This window comes from Syngnathus scovelli, chromosome 1 (genome assembly GCF_024217435.2).
Source record: "Syngnathus scovelli strain Florida chromosome 1, RoL_Ssco_1.2, whole genome shotgun sequence".
Classification (NCBI taxonomy): Eukaryota; Metazoa; Chordata; class Actinopteri; order Syngnathiformes; family Syngnathidae; genus Syngnathus; species Syngnathus scovelli.
This window is the reverse complement of record NC_090847.1, coordinates 7,759,568-7,779,534: the sequence shown is the minus strand read 5'-3', so window position 1 is coordinate 7,779,534 and position 19,967 is coordinate 7,759,568. Positions and strand designations below refer to the sequence as shown.

At 40.4% G+C, this 19,967-nt stretch overlaps 1 protein-coding gene across 6 annotated transcripts in view; it reads left to right on the top strand.

Moving 5' to 3' along the window:
- The first annotated feature begins 2,615 nt into the window (after positions 1 to 2,615).
- ankhd1 (ankyrin repeat and KH domain containing 1) overlaps positions 2,616 to 19,967 on the top strand; it is a 28,683-nt gene continuing 11,331 nt past the window's right edge. For 2 of the 6 annotated variants that reach the window (XM_049732865.1, XM_049732846.1), the window contains exons 1-15: positions 2,616 to 3,069; positions 5,543 to 5,696; positions 12,547 to 12,703; positions 13,732 to 13,879; positions 14,053 to 14,200; positions 14,304 to 14,537; positions 14,617 to 14,711; positions 16,425 to 16,586; positions 16,997 to 17,078; positions 17,365 to 17,556; positions 17,670 to 17,779; positions 17,883 to 17,970; positions 18,173 to 18,300; positions 18,385 to 18,528; positions 18,610 to 18,712. In XM_049732865.1, the coding sequence (XP_049588822.1) occupies positions 2,791 to 3,069; positions 5,543 to 5,696; positions 12,547 to 12,703; positions 13,732 to 13,879; positions 14,053 to 14,200; positions 14,304 to 14,537; positions 14,617 to 14,711; positions 16,425 to 16,586; positions 16,997 to 17,078; positions 17,365 to 17,556; positions 17,670 to 17,779; positions 17,883 to 17,970; positions 18,173 to 18,300; positions 18,385 to 18,528; positions 18,610 to 18,712 (2,224 nt within the window). In that variant the 5' untranslated portion in view covers positions 2,616 to 2,790. The remainder of the gene's footprint in view (positions 3,070 to 5,542; positions 5,697 to 12,546; positions 12,704 to 13,731; positions 13,880 to 14,052; positions 14,201 to 14,303; positions 14,538 to 14,616; positions 14,712 to 16,424; positions 16,587 to 16,996; positions 17,079 to 17,364; positions 17,557 to 17,669; positions 17,780 to 17,882; positions 17,971 to 18,172; positions 18,301 to 18,384; positions 18,529 to 18,609; positions 18,713 to 19,967) is intronic. The other 4 variants (XM_049732891.1, XM_049732881.1, XM_049732874.1 and 1 more) reach the window with 4 other exon arrangements.

Here is a 19,967-nt window from a genome sequence, read left to right as displayed (position 1 = left end):
GTCATCAGCTTCATTCATATGACATCGAAACATATGCATAATTATAGAAATCAATTAATTGAATGGGCTGCATTTACTCCAGCGAGCAAGTCCGTTATGCTTCGCCATGTAGCCCGGACACCTCGTGTGTGGAATTTAAAGGGAATGAGACGAGTTACCTCAATTGGTCGGGAATCAAGTCAGCTGAGTTCACTCCCACTACAGCGCAAACACTCGTTTCTACAAGCGCCCATCGATAACAATACCAAAAAAAGGAAAACCCCACCAATGCGCAAAGTTAGACTGTGCTTAATGCTAGACTTGTGCTGGTCACATAAATAGTGCTGTTAGATCTAAAATGGAACTGCACTTTAATATTGGTCATCATGATGGCTTTTGTAGCAATAAGTATTTTGTAAGTGGTTTTGTGTAAAAGATTCGAGAACGACTGATTTAGAAGATAGATCCATGCAGACCAACTGTCACCAAAACATTTGAAATGAAATCTTTTTTCAAAGGTTCTGATCACCATCTATAACTTTGCCTAATAGCATCTTTTGAAATAAAATAAAACGACAGTTTATTATAATTTCCCACATAATAATGGATTTTGGTCAATCTATATTGTAAGCTTAAAAAGAAAGGTTGATTGTATATTAAACTAGTGATAGACCGATCAGGTTTTTTTCACGGTCGATACTGATCTTCAGGAGACCATATCAGATATTTGGCAGTGATTTTCATTTGCGGTAAAAAGGAAAAAGATGAGGTCAAAATGTTCAAAATAGAAACAACACAACTTTGTTTAAATGCTTTTTAATTAAAGAGATTCAATACCATTTTTACATTGATGCTAGTATGATTACTCAACTCTTGAGTAATCACCAATATTAATACCAAATAACAAATACTACGATACATTTGAAGCAGAACAATTCTATCAAACCCAATACAGATAATTTTGAAGAAAAACCTTTTTTTTATTTCTGATGAAAGGCAGAACAGTGACTTTACAATAGCCAATTTGTGTTCAAAATAAAACACAAACAATTGACTGTGATTTAAGATTTATTTGTAAAAAGATAACAATAATGCAAAATAAAACAACTGAATTAATTTTAGTCTTTGTTTAAAATGAATTAGAGTGAACTTCAACTGTGAACTGTTCAAGATGACACTATGAAGTTGGCTAAATATTGTTTTTTAACCTATACACAATAAGAAAATATGATTAAAGATAAAATACAACAAGATATAACCATCCAGAGGAAACATCTTTTTCATATTAAAGATATAGGTACATACAAGTACAATAAATTAGGCAATGACTTCAACAATTTGTATAATACACACGAGTAAATAAAAACGGTATGTTGCCTGCACTGCATTTAACAGGAAAAATAAACCTTATTAATATGCTGAATATTAACAACATTCCATTTTTCTCAGGCAATGAAAACAGGTAAATTTGTACATGCTGTAATGCAGAAAAGTCATCATACAGCACAAATTAAGTAAATTCAAAAATAAATTTTGGCAACAATGCACTCTTAGCATTGATACAATCCAAACATATATCCAAATATAATACAGTACATACGGTCTACTAATAAAACTTGCATCATAATGGTCATATGAGAGAATGGACATGGATAGAATTCAAAAGAGGGAAGAAAACCCATCAGCCCTGCAGACATTGAGTAAGCAAGTAAACATATACATTTAAGTAGCAAAAAACTAACTCTAAGCATCTTATTTACATACACTTATAATTTGGACAATGGTGGGGATGGATCAAAATCACATGGGGATGGGTTAAATGCAGAGGACAAATTTCACCACACCCAGATGTGTGTGTGACGATGATCATTGGGACTTTGAAATGCCACTGTAGACTACCAATTCAGAGCTAAAAAAAATACCCCGTGTTTTAAATTGATCGTTTATTGACTGTCGGATTGGTGAAAAAAAGGCAGATACGGATTAACGCCAAAATGTTGAACATTGGCTCCAATTGTCTTCCCAGATAATTAGTACATGAATCTCTTTGGTATGGTTTCGTATCACACGGGCCACTACAAAAAATATATTTCAAATTAATTATTTCTATGAAACAGTGGTGTTTAAAATGTTTCCATGCGTGACTACTCAAATGTAGCTATTGTATATTGTAATCTTAAAAAGTTGAATGCACATTGAACAATGATTGTACGACTTCGTTTTGTCTCTTTAAGTACAATTCTCTACTCGAGTAATTTGAATGTATCTCCACAAAAACATTAAAGTTGCACGTATGGCCATTTGTACTGTTTATTTAGGTTGACATTCACAATCAGATAAGCTGAATAATAACAATTTAGACAGGTCCAACTGTTGTCTTTAAAACATGTATGTGACGTTCCGACGAGAGTTTACATGAACTGGTAAAGCTAGCTACCAGTTAAGTTGGCCTTCCATGTCATTTTTTGACGTTCGTTATTCAGCCTCGTGATATCGGTAAACCTAACTTAACATGATGGTTTCTAGTTTGACAAGCGTAGGTTATAGCGAATCAAAAGCAGATGTTGTTCCTCTCCGACCAATGGGATTGCGGGAATTCTCACCAAAGGCGGCCTTTCTCAGAAACTGTGCGTATCGAGTTAGGTTGTTAGAAAGTTAATGGCTGGGGTAAAGAGAACCTCCTCAACCGTAGCTTCGGGAGAGTTTCTGGATTCCCTGAAGTAAAACAACGCAAATAGCCGAAAACAAAGAGCCTGGACGGCCAGTTAAGTCGACAACTAGCTCGTTAACTCAAGTATCGTGAAAATAAGTATGCAGGATGCAGTAGCCGGGACGGCAATGCTGACGGACGGCTTCGAGGACGAGATTGACTCGGTGACTCCTCGCTCCCCAGTGGCAGGGATGGGGGTAGGAGCTACACCAGGAGGAGTCGGGCTAGGGGGCATTGGGATTGGCGTAAGTGGGAAGAAAGTACGCTTGTACGGGGAACCTGGCGGGCCTTCCGCAGAAAGACTGGATTTCAAACTAGCGGCCGCGGCTGTCCTCTCCTCGGGTCCGGGATCCGGCAGCGACGAAGACGAGGTTTCAGAGGTAGCTAAGCTAAACGAAGCTAAGCTAAAGTAGTTAGCTAAGCCTTGGCAGAACGCAAGGCTACATTCCTCCTCCTGCGCGAACTGGATAGCTAACGTTAGCTCACAGGTGCTAGCCACCTACTCCCAGGCCGCTGGAAACCACGTTAATTAAACGGCAACATTTGAGCAAAGCGGACATTCTTTTCCCGTGAGTTGTCTAGGGAGTGTTATATTAGTTCGTGCTTACCGCCTCAAATGTTTTATTGATGCTGCTAAGGCTTGAACCGCGGCCTAGTTAGGGTGGAAGCAACGGCGGCCTCGTTCGATGCTGTCGTCTCTTAAGTTTGGTTTTCATTTGGCTTTCCACCCACCGCAAATAGAAGGTGCCTGTGAACCAACCGACGAACTGTGACATTTGATTAGTAGTTGTATTGCGATGACCGTGCTTTTCACGTAAACCAAGCCCCGTCTTTCTACGGCTCACTTTGCGACGGGACTGTTATCCGCATAATGTTTTAATTGCGAAACAGTTCGAATTTTCGATAGCTGGTGTTGTCAAATAAGCAGTTCTCTCTCGACTCGTCGTTGTAATATCGATACCAATATTTTGTCAGCTCGGTTTTGGTTAACATAATTGTGATAGACTACGTCGATCGCTCTTCCAACTTCCCATGTGGTGGCAGTCACAGCGGGACAGGTGTGATTGTATTTCCTCCTCGTCCGTGAACACCTCACTGGTCTTATCAATATCATCTAAACATAACCAAATTAGATATTAATTACTAATGTAAACATTTGACAATAGTCACATTGCATTTTACCATTTACCTCTTGCATGGTACAGTCCATTATACTTAAGATTAATAATTATATAGGTCGCTGTTCTTAACACTTATTCACATTGTCACATGATGTGCCAGTTACTGACACAGGAATGGACCTGGCTAGACAGTTAGATGGTAAATATCAGTTTTCATTCCAATACAGTTTTCGATGTAATATTATGACTGTCATCTTCGTTGCATTTAAAATGCCTTTCATTGCCTGGAATACACGGTTAGTAATAACTACTTTGTTTAAAAAAACAACAACAACTAATACAAACGTGCAGAATAGCTGTGACAGCTAGATGATTATCATCTGATACCAATATTATACTAACCCATCTGTTCATCACCTGTTAGGTTGCATTATCAAGATTTGTCATGTATGACTCCCATATCGATATAACTATTGATCTTTTGAAGGATATATAGGATCACAATTATTTCCCTTTTCCTAACCAAACTACATAAGTCTGAAAGGGAGCGTTTGTTGTGGTGTTTTACTGCAGTTGAGATTTCACTGCTGTGGGCAGTAGCTAAAATCTGAGCCCCGGGATTAAACAGATGCCATTCCAGGCCCTTCCAGCTCTATGGGTACCAACACTCTGGGAACTGAGTTCAATAGTGGGGAAGACTGATGTCCATTGTTGATTATAAAAGCCTTCATAGAACAACATCCCCTGTGAGTCGTAGCGCTCTTTGGTCCCGTGGCCGAATTCCTCCACGTTGCCGAACACTAACGTTTGCTCTCGCAAATTGCTTTCATTAAATGCCTTGTCAGCATTTACTTGCATTTGCAACTTATGCTTTGTCGCACATGGTCTGTTTCCCTTGTCCGAAAAATCATTTTTTGTAAAAGTTAAATATAAGGGAAACAAGTATGCAACCCAGCCGTTCCTTTGATTCTTTCAAATTGACACACTGTAGATGGATATCAAAATTGCTTTGAGGCTGATAGGATGCCCCTATAGATGAAACTCAAAACAATGTCCCCTATTGGTTTAATCGAGATGGTGAATTGTTTCATATGTAAATACAACTAAACTGTAATAATTGTTAGCCTGAAATAAACCAGGAAGTGTGATTAGCTCTTTGAACAGCTAACATTTTACTTTGAAGGCAAGGTTGTCATTCAATCGTGTCATTAGAAGCAATAATAGCCTCTTTAAATATGGAAGACCAGATCACAAAGTTAGTGTTTCACGTTCTGTGATTTACAACACAAATTGAGACATCACAAATGACACATACTAGGGTTGGCTTATTTGATTAATTCTTTGCATGTTAGAAGGCTCAACCCACATGAGCCCACATGGCCATGGAATGGAATGGGATGTTGTGGCACTGAATTGTTCTCAGCTGAATCCCTTCACGTGTACAAGTGTTGTGTTTCTTGGCTGTAGTGCTGCTGCCTCTCTCCTATCCTTGTGCCCACTTTGATACTTCACTGCAGTAAACAAACAAGGGCACAGGACCCGCTATTTATTTATTTTTTTAAAGGTAGTCAAGTTGTATAATGTGACATTACTTACATTTTGTCTCTGTAAATTGGCCACCCGTGCACTATTTCCGCACTGTCATTGTATTTCAAAGGCTTCCTGTAGGATGCCAACTTGTCGATTTTGGAAAACTAATTGACCTTCCTCTGCTCTTCTCTATGTTTGCCAGGTGGAGTCGTTCATTTTGGACCAGGAAGATCTCGATAACCCTATCATGAAGACGGCATCTGAGTTACTTTTGTCTAGTGCAACAGACGGAGTTGATTTGCGGACTGTTGATCCAGAGACACAGGCCCGACTTGAAGCGCTACTAGAAGCTGCAGGTACGATTGCATTACCCTCATTTACCTAAATTTGCACATGTTAATTTGTAGTTGACCACCACCCCAGTAGCTGAATGACAATGTGCACCACATATCTCTTGATTTCCCCCCTTTATTTCTATTACTGTGGCTTCCTTTTTCTCCCCCCCCATCTAATTTTTTATCCAAACAAGCAGACTTTGTTTGCGGAATACTGCAGGGCAAAATTGAAAAAAAGAGCACCTGCTGGTTCTGCAAGAATCATATTAACACAGTTTCTATGCTGTTTCAGAGGTTGTAATTAAGGTGTAAGAAAGTACAGTATATAGAGTAAGCCAATGGGCCTGGGTGCCCTGACCTCATTCAGGCTTATGAACATTATGAGGTAGATTAACCCTGCAATACACTTGAGCCTCCAACACATGTAGAGGACCCGTGTGGACAAATACCGGCTAATCTTATCCTAGGCCTATTTTTCTGAGACTAGTTAGTACGGGTGAGGTTGTAGACTTCAGTATTTAAAAATAGAAATAATACACGTTTTAACATATTAAATATTACCTCACAGTTAAGTGATCCTAAAATGAATCAATGAATAACGTTTATATCAAAATGGGGAACGTCCACTGTAGCAAAAATCTTTCTGATTTATGTAGGCATTATGCAGGCATTGTAATTTGTTGGCGTCATGCTCACATAAACAGGCTATAGCCAATCTGATTCAAATAGACCATAGTGTAATTTAGGTGTAAGAAGCCTGATTTTAATCTCATGATGTTGGATTATTTGCTTTTCTCTTTCTTTCTCTCTTAACTCTCTTTTGCTCTCACTCCCGCTTTCTCACTCTCTTTCTCTGTGTCTTTCTCACTCTCTTTCTCATTCTCGATTTGCTGTTGTGACAGACATTTGACTTGTGCCACCAAAGAGCAGAATAAATAAAAAATGCACTTGTGTCACTTAGACCAAGCAGTGTAAATCTTGCCTAAGGGAGTGGGTAAAGCGGCCAAAATTGCCTATTAACAAATCTTTTGAGTAACACTGGTAGGGGATTTTTTTTTTAATTTATTTTTGTTGGTACGTATGGCTATGCCGTCACCGTGCCTCCACGACTGGACACAATAAAGCGGTGAGGATATCATTTAGATCATCAGTGTATGAATTGCGTCTCACCACAACTGTCCAAACCGTACCCAAAGAAAATCTCAGAAGCTCACAATTTGTCACCAAAAAAAAAAAAAAAAAAAAAAAAAAAACTAGACAAGTGATGTGGCCACTCATTATGTGATTGTTAATATAGTTAACCACTTGGTTGGAGGATTAGTGCACTTTCTGCTTTTAACTGGATACTATTTTAGAAGCGATGTTGAACATTCTACCCATTGTGCAACATACAAGGCAGCAAATTCTCAGTGACATTTTAACAGATGGGGATAAACCAACAAAGAGCGGTTTTTATTTTGCAGATTTGCCATGGAATGAGCTGAAGGGAAAGTTGTTTCCACAAACAGCTATCAGCTTAAAAAAAGCTTCAACATCCTGTTTTCCGCAATTTTATTTTTTTCGTCAGTTAGGTAAAATGTATTTTTGGGGACTTTAGGCAATAATTAAAGTACATTAAATTACTTTATAATATAACACACTGAAGGTTGTAAAAGATGTGATGCCAGAAGTGTGAAGAATGTCAAATAGTACAAAGAAATGTCAAACAACTACTCGCAGTACAATTTAAAGTGTGTAAATAACCTAATATTAAATTTCAGAATAAATTCTCGTAAAATGCTCTCCCAACTTTCAGTGCAATTGAGGTTGCAGCCCTCATTAACCATCGCAAAGTTAGACGCTAACATATGTGTAATGTTGAAGACATACAATAATAAATAATTAAAAACAAGTGAGTTATTATATAACATGCAGTTAGCAGTGGCCCTTCATTGCCTATTGTACAGTGCCTTGCGAAAGTATTCGGCCCCCTTGAACCTTTCAACATTTCGCCACATTTCAGGCTTCAAACATAAAGATATAAAATTTTAATTTTTTGTCAAGATTCAACAATAAGTGGGACACAATCGTGAAGTGGAACAACATTTATTGGATAATTTAAACTTTTTTAACAAATAAAAAACTGAAAAGTGGGGGGTGCAATGTTATTCGGCCCCCTTGCGCTAATACTTTGTAGCGCCACCTTTTGCTGCAATTACAGCTGCAAGTCGCTTGGGGTATGTCTATCAGTTTTGCACATCGAGGGACTGGAATTCTTGCCCATTCTTCCTTGCAAAACAGCTTGAGCTCAGTGAGGTTGGATAGAGAGCGTTTGTGAACAGCAGTCTTCAGCTCTTTCCACAGATTCTCGATTGGATTCAGGTCTGGACTTTGACTTGGCCATTTTAACACCTGAATACGTCTATTTGTGAACCATTCCATTATAGATTTGGCTTTATGTTTTGAATCATTGTCCTGTTGGAAGATAAATCTCCGTCCCAGTCTCAGGTCTTTTGCAGACTCCAACAGGTTTTCTTCCAGAATGGTCCTGTATTTGGCTCCATCCATCTTCCCATCAGTTTTAGCCATCTTCCCTGTCCCTGCTGAAGAAAAGCAGGCCCAAACCATGATGCTGCCACCACCATGTTTGACAGTGGGGATGGTGTGTTCAGGGTGATGAGCTGTGTTGCTTTTACGCCAAACATATCGTATTGCGTTGTGGCCAAAAAGTTCGATTTTGGATTCATTTGACCAGAGCACCTTCTTCCACATGTTTGGTGTGTCTCCCAGGTGGCCTGTGGCAAACTTTAAACGAGACTTTTTATGGATATCTTTGAGAAATGGCTTTCTTCTTGCCACTCTTCCATAAAGGCCAGATTTGTGCAGTGCACGACTGATTGTTGTCCTATGGACAGATTCTCCCACCTCAGCTGTAGTTATCTGCAGTTCATCCAGAGTGATCATGGGCCTCTTGGCTGCATCTCTGATCAGTCTTCTCCTTGTTTGAGATGAAAGTTTGGAGGAACGGCCGGGTCTTGGTAGATTTGCAGTGGTCTGATACTCCTTCCATTTCAATATAATTGCTTGCACAGTGCTCCTTGATGTTTAAAGCTTGGGAAATCTTTTTGTATCCAAACCCGGCTTTAAACTTCTCCACAACAGTATCTCGGACCTGCCTGGTGTGTTCCTTTGTCTTCATGGTTCTCTCTGCGCTTTAAACAAAACCCTGAGACTATCAAAGAGCAGGTGCATTTATATGGAGACTTGATTACACACAGGTGCATTCTATTTATCATCATCAGTCATTTAGGACAACATTGGATCATTCAAAGATCCTCACTGAACTTCTGGAGTGAGTTTGCTGCATTGAAAGTAAAGGGGCCGAATAATATTGCATACACGCACACACAACATTGCAGTTACAGTAGAGCCTTGGTCTATCGGTTCCTCTTTTCAGAGGTTCCCATTGGGATGAATGGAAATGCAATTAATTGATTTAAATCCCAGAACAGTTTTATTTCCTTTTTTTCTTATTGGTTTGTGGTTAAAATGAATTCAGTACAATCTAGAAATAAACAAAATATCCCATGTTATGAAGAAATAACTCAAAACAAATCGCTGTGCAACGCCTTATTCTTGTTGACAGCACTGTACTGTGTACAGTAATCCCTCATTTATCGCGGATAATTGGTTTCAAGACCACCCGCAATATGTGAAAATCCGAGAAGTAGTGTCACCCTTTTTTTAACATACATGCATTTTTTGTGTATCAATAAGTGTATATTAAACCATATAAGTGCATATGTTATCATCAGAACATTAAATAATAGTTTCAAACATGTAAATACTGTATTAATACGCAGTTTAAATGACATACCGAAAATAATGTATAAACATGATACGTGTGTGTGTGTGCGCGCGCGTGTGACATGTAGATGTAGCTAAAGTATACATACTGTAAATCTGTTTTTAGAACTGTTTTATTTTTTTATTTTATTTATCTTTTATTATTATAAACTTTTTTATAACAAGGTACAATACTGTAAATATGTCTTTAGAAGTCTTATCATTATTATAACAACTTTTTTTAATAAAACGGTACAAGTGTACGTACTGCAATTGTGTGGACACTCCCTGCCTTCTGCTTGCGTGTGGGCAACGCTCGTGCCATAATTCCTCAATTTAGGTTTATTTCGAATTTGTGAATTTTTGGGGGGGAAAAAAATCTGATTTACTGAAGCCGCGATAATCGAACCGCGATGTAGCGAAGGATTACTGTACATTGGTCAGTGTGTTGCATTGTGGGATGTGGTGGCCATTTTAGGACAGGAGTATCCATGGTGAGCGCAAACAAGATCGCAGAGTGAAACACGGTATTGGAAAATGCAAGAAAGGGTAGGCGATATTACAGGGAAATATTAGTAATTGAAATCCCGCTAATACAATCACAGGAAAGCTCTCGTGCTGTGGCCAAAGTTCGAACCCGGACAAACTTTGACCACCCTTAGTGTGCTTAACACTCGCTGGATGGGACAGGTGCTGCCTCCTTGAGCCTTCTTGCTAATTACACCTCCTCCTGATGTGTGAGGGCTGTGGCAGGCAGCCATAGCAGATCCAGGTTTTATTTTTTCTTCCCATCTCTTAGTGTATGTTAAGCGTCTTTGAGTATTGAGGAGAGCACTATACAAATTTGATCTGTTACTATTATTACCATGGTGTTTTATACATAAACATAAACTGTGCACGTAATTCAAAGAACACAATTGTCAACACACTTTCGGGGAAATAACTCCAGCAGAGAGCGGCTACTTCCGCCTTGTAGCTGCTTTTCCTGACACAACCATTTGTGTTGGAAGGTTTATTTTGAATTTGTCAATTTTTTTTGGGGGAAAAAATCTGATTTACTGAAGCCGCGATAATCAAACCGCGATGTAGCGAAGGATTACTGTACATTGGTCAGTGTGTTGCATTGTGGGATGGCCGTTTTCATTTTCTCTGAAGCCATACAGAAGCCAAAAAATAAAACAATATTCAAGTGTTTTGCACAAAGCTGATGTTTAAGTGGTGCAAGCAAAAGCTAAAACTTTTTGCATCCATGCCAAGACTTGTGAACCAAGGCAATGTGTCTTCAAAGATGATGTTTGTAAACCAAATTGTTTGTGAACTGGATGTTCATGAAAACAAGGTTTCACTGTGTACTTTATAGAAATGAAGCTCTATACCAGTGTTTACAAACTCCAGTCCTCAAGGGCTATCCACAATGTTTTAGATTTATACCTCGCCCAACATCATTCTAACCAGGGTCCTCCCAGAATACAAGGCTCCATGTAAACCCAAGTAGTACGGTACATTTGGGTAGCAGATTACTTTAACACTCCTCCATTTATATTCATCTAGCAGTAATTGCAAAGCAGCGAGAAAGTCCCTGTCTTTTTCGGATTACGTATCAACTGTACTTAAATTCCCACTTAAATCAATCTTTAATTTTGTTGATTCCCATGAGTTCCAGTTAACGATGGAGAATGTCCAACATTTATGGATGGTAAATCCATTGTTTTGTCCAAAATACATGAGAGGAGGATTTGGAAAAATAAACACACATTAAATCGCAATAGTGGGGGGGTTACCGGAATTAGATTATTTTTTTTCAAAATTGTATCGCCGTAGTGCTTTTCGACTCCGTTCCACCAACCTGACTCATCCGACCCACACAGGTAGATGACTCTGGTGAAAGCCTCTTACTTGCCCGCAGTGGGTCGTCTTTTGAGCTTCCCCAGTTTTTAGATCATCCTGTGTGTCATTTGTCATTCGAGTTTGGACCTGATTCTCATGGCATCCGTTGACTGGCACGCTGCTTGGATTTGGGTGGACCAGTGGCGGTCTTGTCGAAAATATAGTGCGTTAGTTTGGTTTTTGAGTTACGGTTCCATAATGTCAAATAGAAAACTATAAAGGATAAAGTTCCGCAACCTTGTTTTGTCTGCACTGACTATCATTGTGAAATCCTTGCCTGTGAGAGACACGAAGTCAGACACTCAGTTGGGAAAACAAGGCCCACAATGGTAACTGATCACTTGAGCTTGTCCTCAAAACAACCCTTTTGTTTTTCTCTAGACTATTCGTTAGTTTTACATGCGTTATTGAAATGTGACCACTACACAGAAGTGAATAAGTACTGGACAAAGGTGTTTTTGCTAATTGGAAATGTCTGCACACTTCTCAGACTAAATGTAGGTCATTAACAAGTTGTTTTCCACATGCTTGCTCTTTCCCCACACTCACTTCTTTGGTTCTCTTCTCTTGCCATGACAAAACACAGATGCAGTGCACATGAGTAGTTTTTCTTCTAGTTGTACTACTCTCCCCCCATACACACCTCATGCTGACCACTGTATCCAGTTTCTTTTTCTCATGCATTCGCTGCCTGTTACACATTTATAATTCATACTGGACAAGGACTGTTCCTTAAATTCTTGTTCTCAATCTTGCTCAAATTATTTTCTGACATTTGTTTATCACTGGACATTACCATCGTTTTGTCCATCGGATGTTTTGTAGATCAATTAGTGATAAAAGTATTTTTGAGAATCAGTGTATTGAAATTGATGGGAAAAAAAGTCGAGCCACATTAACAAATGTTGGTGTGTGTGTGTGTGTGTGTGTGTGTGCGTGTGTGCGCGCGCGCGCATGTGTGTGTTCGTTTGTGTTCGTGTGTGTTTGTGTGTGTGTGTGTGTGTGCGTGCGTGCGCTTTCATTTCCTCTTTCTGTGTGCGACTACTAACCTTGGATTGGTGTGGCTGGACTGGACTTGCGCCCTCATCGGATCTGGTTTGGTTGTGCTCTCCTGTGATTTGCCTTGCCCTCTGCACCTCTGCCTTTTGGTGTTTGCCAGGAATCGGTAAACTTTCCACTGCCGATGGTAAAGCTTTTGCAGATCCCGAGGTGCTACGACGACTGACGTCATCTGTGAGTTGTGCCCTGGACGAGGCTGCAGCTGCTCTCACACGCATGAGGGCCGAAAACACACTCAACGCCGGCCAAGCCGACAAGTATGTGTCCTAACCATATTGTCACAGGTTCTTGTTTCAAGGCTTTATAAGCCCAATCTACTTGATTATATTTCTTTAATTGTGTGTGTGTGTGTGTGTGTGTGTGTGTGTGTGTGTGTGTGTGTGTGTGTGTGTCTGTGTGTCTGTGTGTGTCTGTGTGTGTGTGTGTGTGTGTGTGTGTGTGTGTGTGTGTGTGTGTGTGTGTGTGTGTAAAGGTGTTTACCGTGTTCTTGGCCACACGCACACAAGCATATTTGAATTCTTTCGCATGTTCACTGCTTAGAATTCAAGGCAACGAAAACAATCTTTTGGGAAAATTGATCAGTAGTTGCTTCTTGGTATGCAAATGATAAAACGTGTCTGTCGTCCCTTTTAAGAATGTCATACCGCATTAGGACAGCAACTATCAGTTATTTTAATAATTGATTAATCTGTCGTGTATTTCGCTTATATAATCAACCAATCAGATTTAAAAAACAAAACAAAAACAAATTTTAATAATTTTGATCTCTTTTCAAAAACGACTTTCAAATTGACAGTGCAGAAAATGCACAAACATAAGTTATGAGTTGCCAAACTTGTTTTCATCACGGGTTGCCCTCAGGTTGTTGTTTATAACGTAAGCATAATACTAAGTGAAGGGAATGAAAATAAGCAATTTTGTCAATACCAGTGAATGAAATCTAAAATAATTTGAGCAACAGAAGATTTTGTACAGTAGACATTTTTATATTGTATTACAATGTACAGTATATAATTATGCACAAGTCTACTCCCAGTTGAAGTTTACTGAGGCGTGCCTACCAAAGAAGACCTGTCAGTATATTTGTTTGCCTTATTTAAAGAGGCCGATTTGCTTATAGTGTACCATGTTATGGTTAGGGGCTCAAAGCTTGTTGTGCTTAATCGACATGTGTTGTCATGTGGACGGATATTTCCTTTGATGCTGAAGTGGTAGTGTAATTGTGAGGCGTATGTATGTTCACCTGTCACAGTGGCAGTAATTGTAGCAGTCTGGTAATTTTCAGCCGTAGTTTAGCGGAGGCCTGCTCGGATGGTGATGTCAACGCTGTGCGCAAACTGCTGGATGAGGGGCGAAGTGTTAACGAACACACAGAGGAAGGAGAGAGCCTGCTATGTCTAGCCTGCTCGGCTGGCTATTATGAACTTGCGCAGGTATGTGAATGGGATGCAATGGGATGAAAGATGGCATACATACATACACAGTGTGTATAGAATTGTTCTGAAATAATAACCTTGCTTTTTGTCATGACCGTGTTGATTGTTGACCGTTTCATGGTATCAGTGGCATCTATTCTAATCATGTATTAATCTATTTTCTCGATCAGGTCTTGTTGGCTATGCATGCCAATGTTGAAGACCGGGGCATTAAAGGGGATATTACGCCACTCATGGCTGCGGCTAGTGGAGGCTACGTGGACATCGTCAAACTGCTTCTCGTACACGGAGCAGATGTAAATGCACAGTCCTCCACAGGTGCAACTTCACTTGAAACCTTAACAATTTTGGTTTACTGTGATATCGCCTTTTTTTTTTTTTTTTTTTTAAATAATCTCCCCGCTGTTTTTTGTTCCTCCAGGGAACACAGCTCTGACATACGCATGTGCTGGCGGCTTTGTGGATGTGGTGAAGGTGCTACTCAAAGAGGGTGCTAACATTGAGGACCACAATGAAAATGGACACACACCTCTAATGGAGGCAGCCAGTGCTGGCCATGTGGAGGTGGCTCGGGTGCTCCTAGAGTATGGTGCCGGCATCAACACCCACTCAAACGAGTTCAAAGAGAGCGCTCTCACACTTGCCTGCTACAAAGGTTGAAATCAGTTGGAGCAAAAACTATTGCCATTTTACCCTATTTACCAGCCACTAACAAGTATTTCCACACCGTTCAGGTCACTTGGATATGGTGCGTTTTCTGTTGGAGGCAGGAGCAGACCAGGAACACAAGACTGATGAGATGCACACAGCACTGATGGAGGCGTGCATGGTGAGCATCTGACATAAAACCTTTATTTACTTTGGCTGTTGAAAACAGCATACCATGTTAACAATCTTGTTCAAGCTGGTGACAGGTGTGTGTGTGTATCACTCAAGTAATGGTTGTAAATGATTCTACAAAAAAAACTTTACCCCCCCCCCCCCCCCACACACACACACACACACATACAAACACACACATTTAAACTAATTAAAAATGGTTAGTTAAAGGCCTAGAGACATCCCTTTTTTTTTTTTCAATTATAACGGAATTTGATAGAATGTACACATGTATGAACACATTTGCCGCAATGGAAATTAAAAATGGACACCGATTACTAAGAATAAAGCTAAAATGAAATGCCAGTTTATCGATCGGGTCCCGCACGAAGCCACACTGGCGGCGCCATTACTGTGACGTCACAAGTTGTACATAAGGATGTCAACAAACCCAAACAACATGGCAGATGATAGCGACAGCTCCGTTTCTTGCGGCAATATTAGCATCATTTTATCCGATTCAGAATATGATGAATTTAGCAGTTCACTTGGGCTGAGCTGAGCACATTTTCTGAATTGTGCCCCTCCCGTCACTCCGGTTAGGTTGGCATAGTAAAAAGTGCTCTTGGGGCTTTAGAGTGCCGAGTTGATCTCGGCAAATGAAGAAATGACCACCTGCAACGTTTGGTTTAGGTTTTATAAGCATTTTTAATTTTATTGCTTAAATCGCATTTTCTCTACGAGCTGAGCACGTTTTCTGAATTGTGCCTCTCCCGTCACTGTGGTTACGTTGGCATAGTAAAAAGTTCTCAGGGGGCTTTAGAGTGACGAGTTGACCACTGCGCATGAAGAAATGAACATCTGCAGCGTTTGGTTTAGGTTTTAGGCGCATTTTTAATTTTATTGCTTAAATCGCATTTTTTCGACGAGCTGAGCACGTTTTCTGAATTGTGCCCCTCCCGTCACGCTTCGACATACTTTTCAAAGTCAAAGTCTCAAAGTCTCCTTTATTGTCAATTCCTCCGCATGTCAAGACACACAAAGAGATCGAAATTACGTTTCTCACTATCCCAGGGTGACAAGACAGAGTTCACAACGCACATACAAGTAAACAACACAGGAAAAATAAAACGAGAAGATGAACAATAAGAGTGATAGCACGCTAGCCGCTCCCGATGCACAGCAGAGTCCGGAAAGATGACAGTCAACCAGGCCACTGTGAACACGAGCACACAGCAGGCACGCACTGTCCGATTCGTGGATCCTATCAGGCGAATGCAACCCATCTTGTCGTCCCGCGAACGAACGTACGCCAGGAGAATGGAAGGCACGGCTAGGCGAGCTGGGTTGGCCGCAAGCCTGGCCCGACGTCTCCGCGCTGGCCCCTCTTCTCTTTTTGTTCACATTCACTGAAGCTAAACGCGTACAACTTGAGACGTCATGAGACGTCACTTCCGGCTGGCAGCTCGGTGCAGTCAAACTCTTCTGCGCGGCAAATTTAAATTATATTTTTCAGAGCAACAGCTTCCTTTTCGTTGTTTCGATCGTCAATTTATATTTATAAGCCCATAAGCTAACTAAAACCAATTTATACATATACCGGTGTCTCTGGGCCTTTAAGTCACTTTTTTGGTTTCTTTAGTTTCTCTTCTCACGCTCTCAGTCATCCATAAAAGAGACAGTGTTCAGGTGCTTATCTCCACATTCTTTGTGTGTCTCGCTGTCCCAGGATGGCCATGTGGAGGTGGCACGGCTGCTGTTAGACAGCGGTGCGCAAGTCAACATGCCAGCAGATTCTTTTGAGTCGCCCCTTACCCTTGCAGCTTGTGGAGGACATGTGGAGCTGGCAGCCTTACTCATAGAGAGGGGAGCCAACTTGGAGGAGGTGTGTAGAAGACATCCCGAAAAGCTTGAAATTTAGTCATGTATGGCCAACATAAAATGTGTACATTGTTTACTGTTTATGTAAATCATGATTGTAAAACACTAATTCACCTGAGGTGGGACTCAGCAGCTGTAATATTATCCTTGAAGGGAGAAGTCCTTTACCCAGTGTGACTAGTGAGGCTGGTCTCATGTGGCTGGATTTGCCCCCCCCCCCCCCCCCCCCCCCCCCCCCCCCGTTAAATGAATTATCATTTTAGTAATCTAGAATTTGAGCATAAAGACATGACATAAAGATTCGTCAGACCTTTTTACTTAGATGCAATGTCTTCAAAAGTCTTTGAAGATTAGTTGGATAAATGAGTATTCAAAATGTTTTGCTAACATCTTATGATGGTGATTCGTGTCCAGGTTAATGATGAGGGCTACACCCCCTTAATGGAAGCTGCAAGAGAAGGGCATGAAGAGATGGTAGCACTTCTCCTTGCACAAGGTAACAAAGCTTTGCTTGTTGAAAAACGCAAAATTGTGGTGGACTGTATTTGACATTGTTTCAGCATGATTTTATTTGATTTGTGCCCTAACTGTATCTCATTAATTGATATTTTTGTAGTATCCATCATCCAGCTGTATCATTGCAATGTTTTTCAGCTCTGTGGATAAACACATTTATATCCAGCCAGACATTTTTGTCGGTTTGATTTTCCTGGACTATATGGTACTTTATAAGTGTTTCTAAAAAATTGGGTATCTGCTGATTGTGATTGATTTTTGTTCAGGTGCTAACATCAATGCCCAGACAGAAGAGACTCAGGAGACGGCTCTCACTCTAGCTTGTTGCGGAGGCTTCTTGGAAGTAGCCGACTTCCTTATCAAAGCAGGGGCCGACATTGAGTTGGGCTGCTCTACTCCTCTCATGGAAGCGGCACAAGAGGGCCATCTTGAGTTGGTCAAATATCTTCTAGCAGCAGGTGTGCGGAAAGGAGCGAGGCCATCAGCAGAGCACTTTCAATGCCAGATTATGTATGGATGTGTTAAAAACTGTGCAATTTTGATTTCAATCTTTTCTTCTTTTGTTATTCAGGGGCTAATGTTCATGCCACCACGGCGACTGGTGATACGGCGCTGACATACGCGTGTGAAAATGGTCACACGGATGTCGCGGATGTGCTGCTGCAGGCGGGAGCCAACTTGGTATGTTCTTACCTAGGTTTTCCCCCTCAGATTTGTAGAATTTATATAGTACATTTGGAAAGAATAATAAAAAAAAAATGTGTTCTGTCTCTTTTCTTCCCAGGAACATGAGTCTGAAGGGGGCCGGACGCCCCTGATGAAGGCTGCAAGAGCAGGGCATCTCTGCACAGTACAGTTTCTTATCAGCAAAGGTGTGTTAAAAATATATTGAAAAAAAAGTGTATAAAGACTGTTATTTTTGTAGTATAAGAAAATGTATTTCAAGAGGATACAAAAAAAATGTATGCTTTATGATCGGAATTGTAGACTTATTTTGAGACTGTACATTTCTAATGATGCAGATTGACAATGCAACTCTTCTAACTTTTCTTATTTCTTCCATCTGATGTCCAGGTGCTAATGTAAACAGAGCTACCGCCAATAATGATCACACAGTGGTGTCTCTAGCCTGTGCTGGAGGACATCTGGCTGTGGTGGAATTGCTGCTGGCACATGGGGCGGACCCAACACACAGACTCAAAGTATTGTGCATTTTCATACATCAGAGGAAGCATATTAGATATAATTCTGTCAAGTATTAACAGTCTATCTTTCTCTATTCATAGGATGGCTCGACCATGTTGATTGAAGCTGCTAAGGGTGGCCACACCAATGTCGTGTCCTACCTGTTGGACTATCCCAACAACATCCTTTCTGTACCAGCCCCTGATCTCTCCCAGCTTACTCCCCCCTCGCAAGATGCTTCTCAGGTAAATAGAGCAACAATGTTGTGCATGTAGTCTGAATAATTTTTCATCAGTTTTACTGTACAATGATAAATATGCTCACAGGTTCCTCGCGTCCCATTCCAAGCACTTGCTATGGTAGTTCCCCCTCAGGAGCCTGACAGAGCGCCATCAAACATCGCAACACCCCCACCTGTCTCGAACAAAGGTATGCATGTGTGACTCTAAACCTTATAACAAAATCAACCGAAAAGCCGCAGGCGAAGGCTCAGTTAAGACTACACCTGTTGTTGTTTTAACAAGTCAAATGTATTCCAACCATGAAAATATCTATACGCCAACAAAAATTTTATTCCACCATTGAGTGAAATTAAGTCATTAATGAAGGAAAAACTACCGTGATTTTCGGACTATAAGTCGCACCGGAGTATTAGTCGCACCAGCCATAAAATGCACAATACAGTGAAAAAAAACATATAAGTCGCACCGGAGTATAAGTCATACTTGTGGGGCAAATTTATTTGTCAAAGTCCAACACCAAGAACAGACATGAACCAGCAACAACAGGCTAAACGATACGGTATGCTAACGTGACATATACACAAACGAGGAGCTGAGAACGGGCCTGAGTAACATTCAGAGTTATTCAAATAAGTATTACATAAATAACACGTTTATCAAACCATCTGTGTCACTCCAATTCATTAAATCCATTGATCGTCCTTTATGTAAACAATGCCACGTATGCGCCACATATGCGCCGCTGACGTCGGACTCGTAAGTTGCATTTCTAATTATTCCACAGACCCATATAACGATATATAAAGTATATTTCAAATAACTATCATATAACAACAATATTATCAAATCATCTGTGTAACTCCTAATCATTAAATCCATCGATCAAATTCCTCGTCCTTTATGTCAACAACGCCGCGTGCGCGCCGCACAGATCTCAGTATACAACTATATTGTAGCGTTACCAAGTACCAGGAAACACGTGGGTTTGGCAAACGGCTCTTTATTTAACAAAACAAGAGTTCAACGAGCCAACAACTACTGAACTGTAACGATAAAAACATATACAAGTTGCTACACGAAATAAAATATATCAAATAACTATAACATAAATACGTTTTTCAAACCTTGTGTCACTCCAAATCATTAAATCCTTCAAACGGGGGGCCCTTTGTCATCTTCGTCATCCCGTGATAGAATCCTTTGTCCTTATGTAAACAACCGCCGCGCTGCTGACGTCATTTGCAGGTCAAATGACAGTAATCCCTTGCTACATCGCGGTTCGTTTATCGCGGTTTCACTACATCATGGATTTTTGAATTTTGAAAATTTGAGAAAAAATTCACATACAAGTCGCTCCTGAGTATAAGTCGCCCCCCCACCCAAACTATGAAAAACACTGAGACTTATAGTCCGAAAATTACGGTAGATAGATAGGTAGGTAG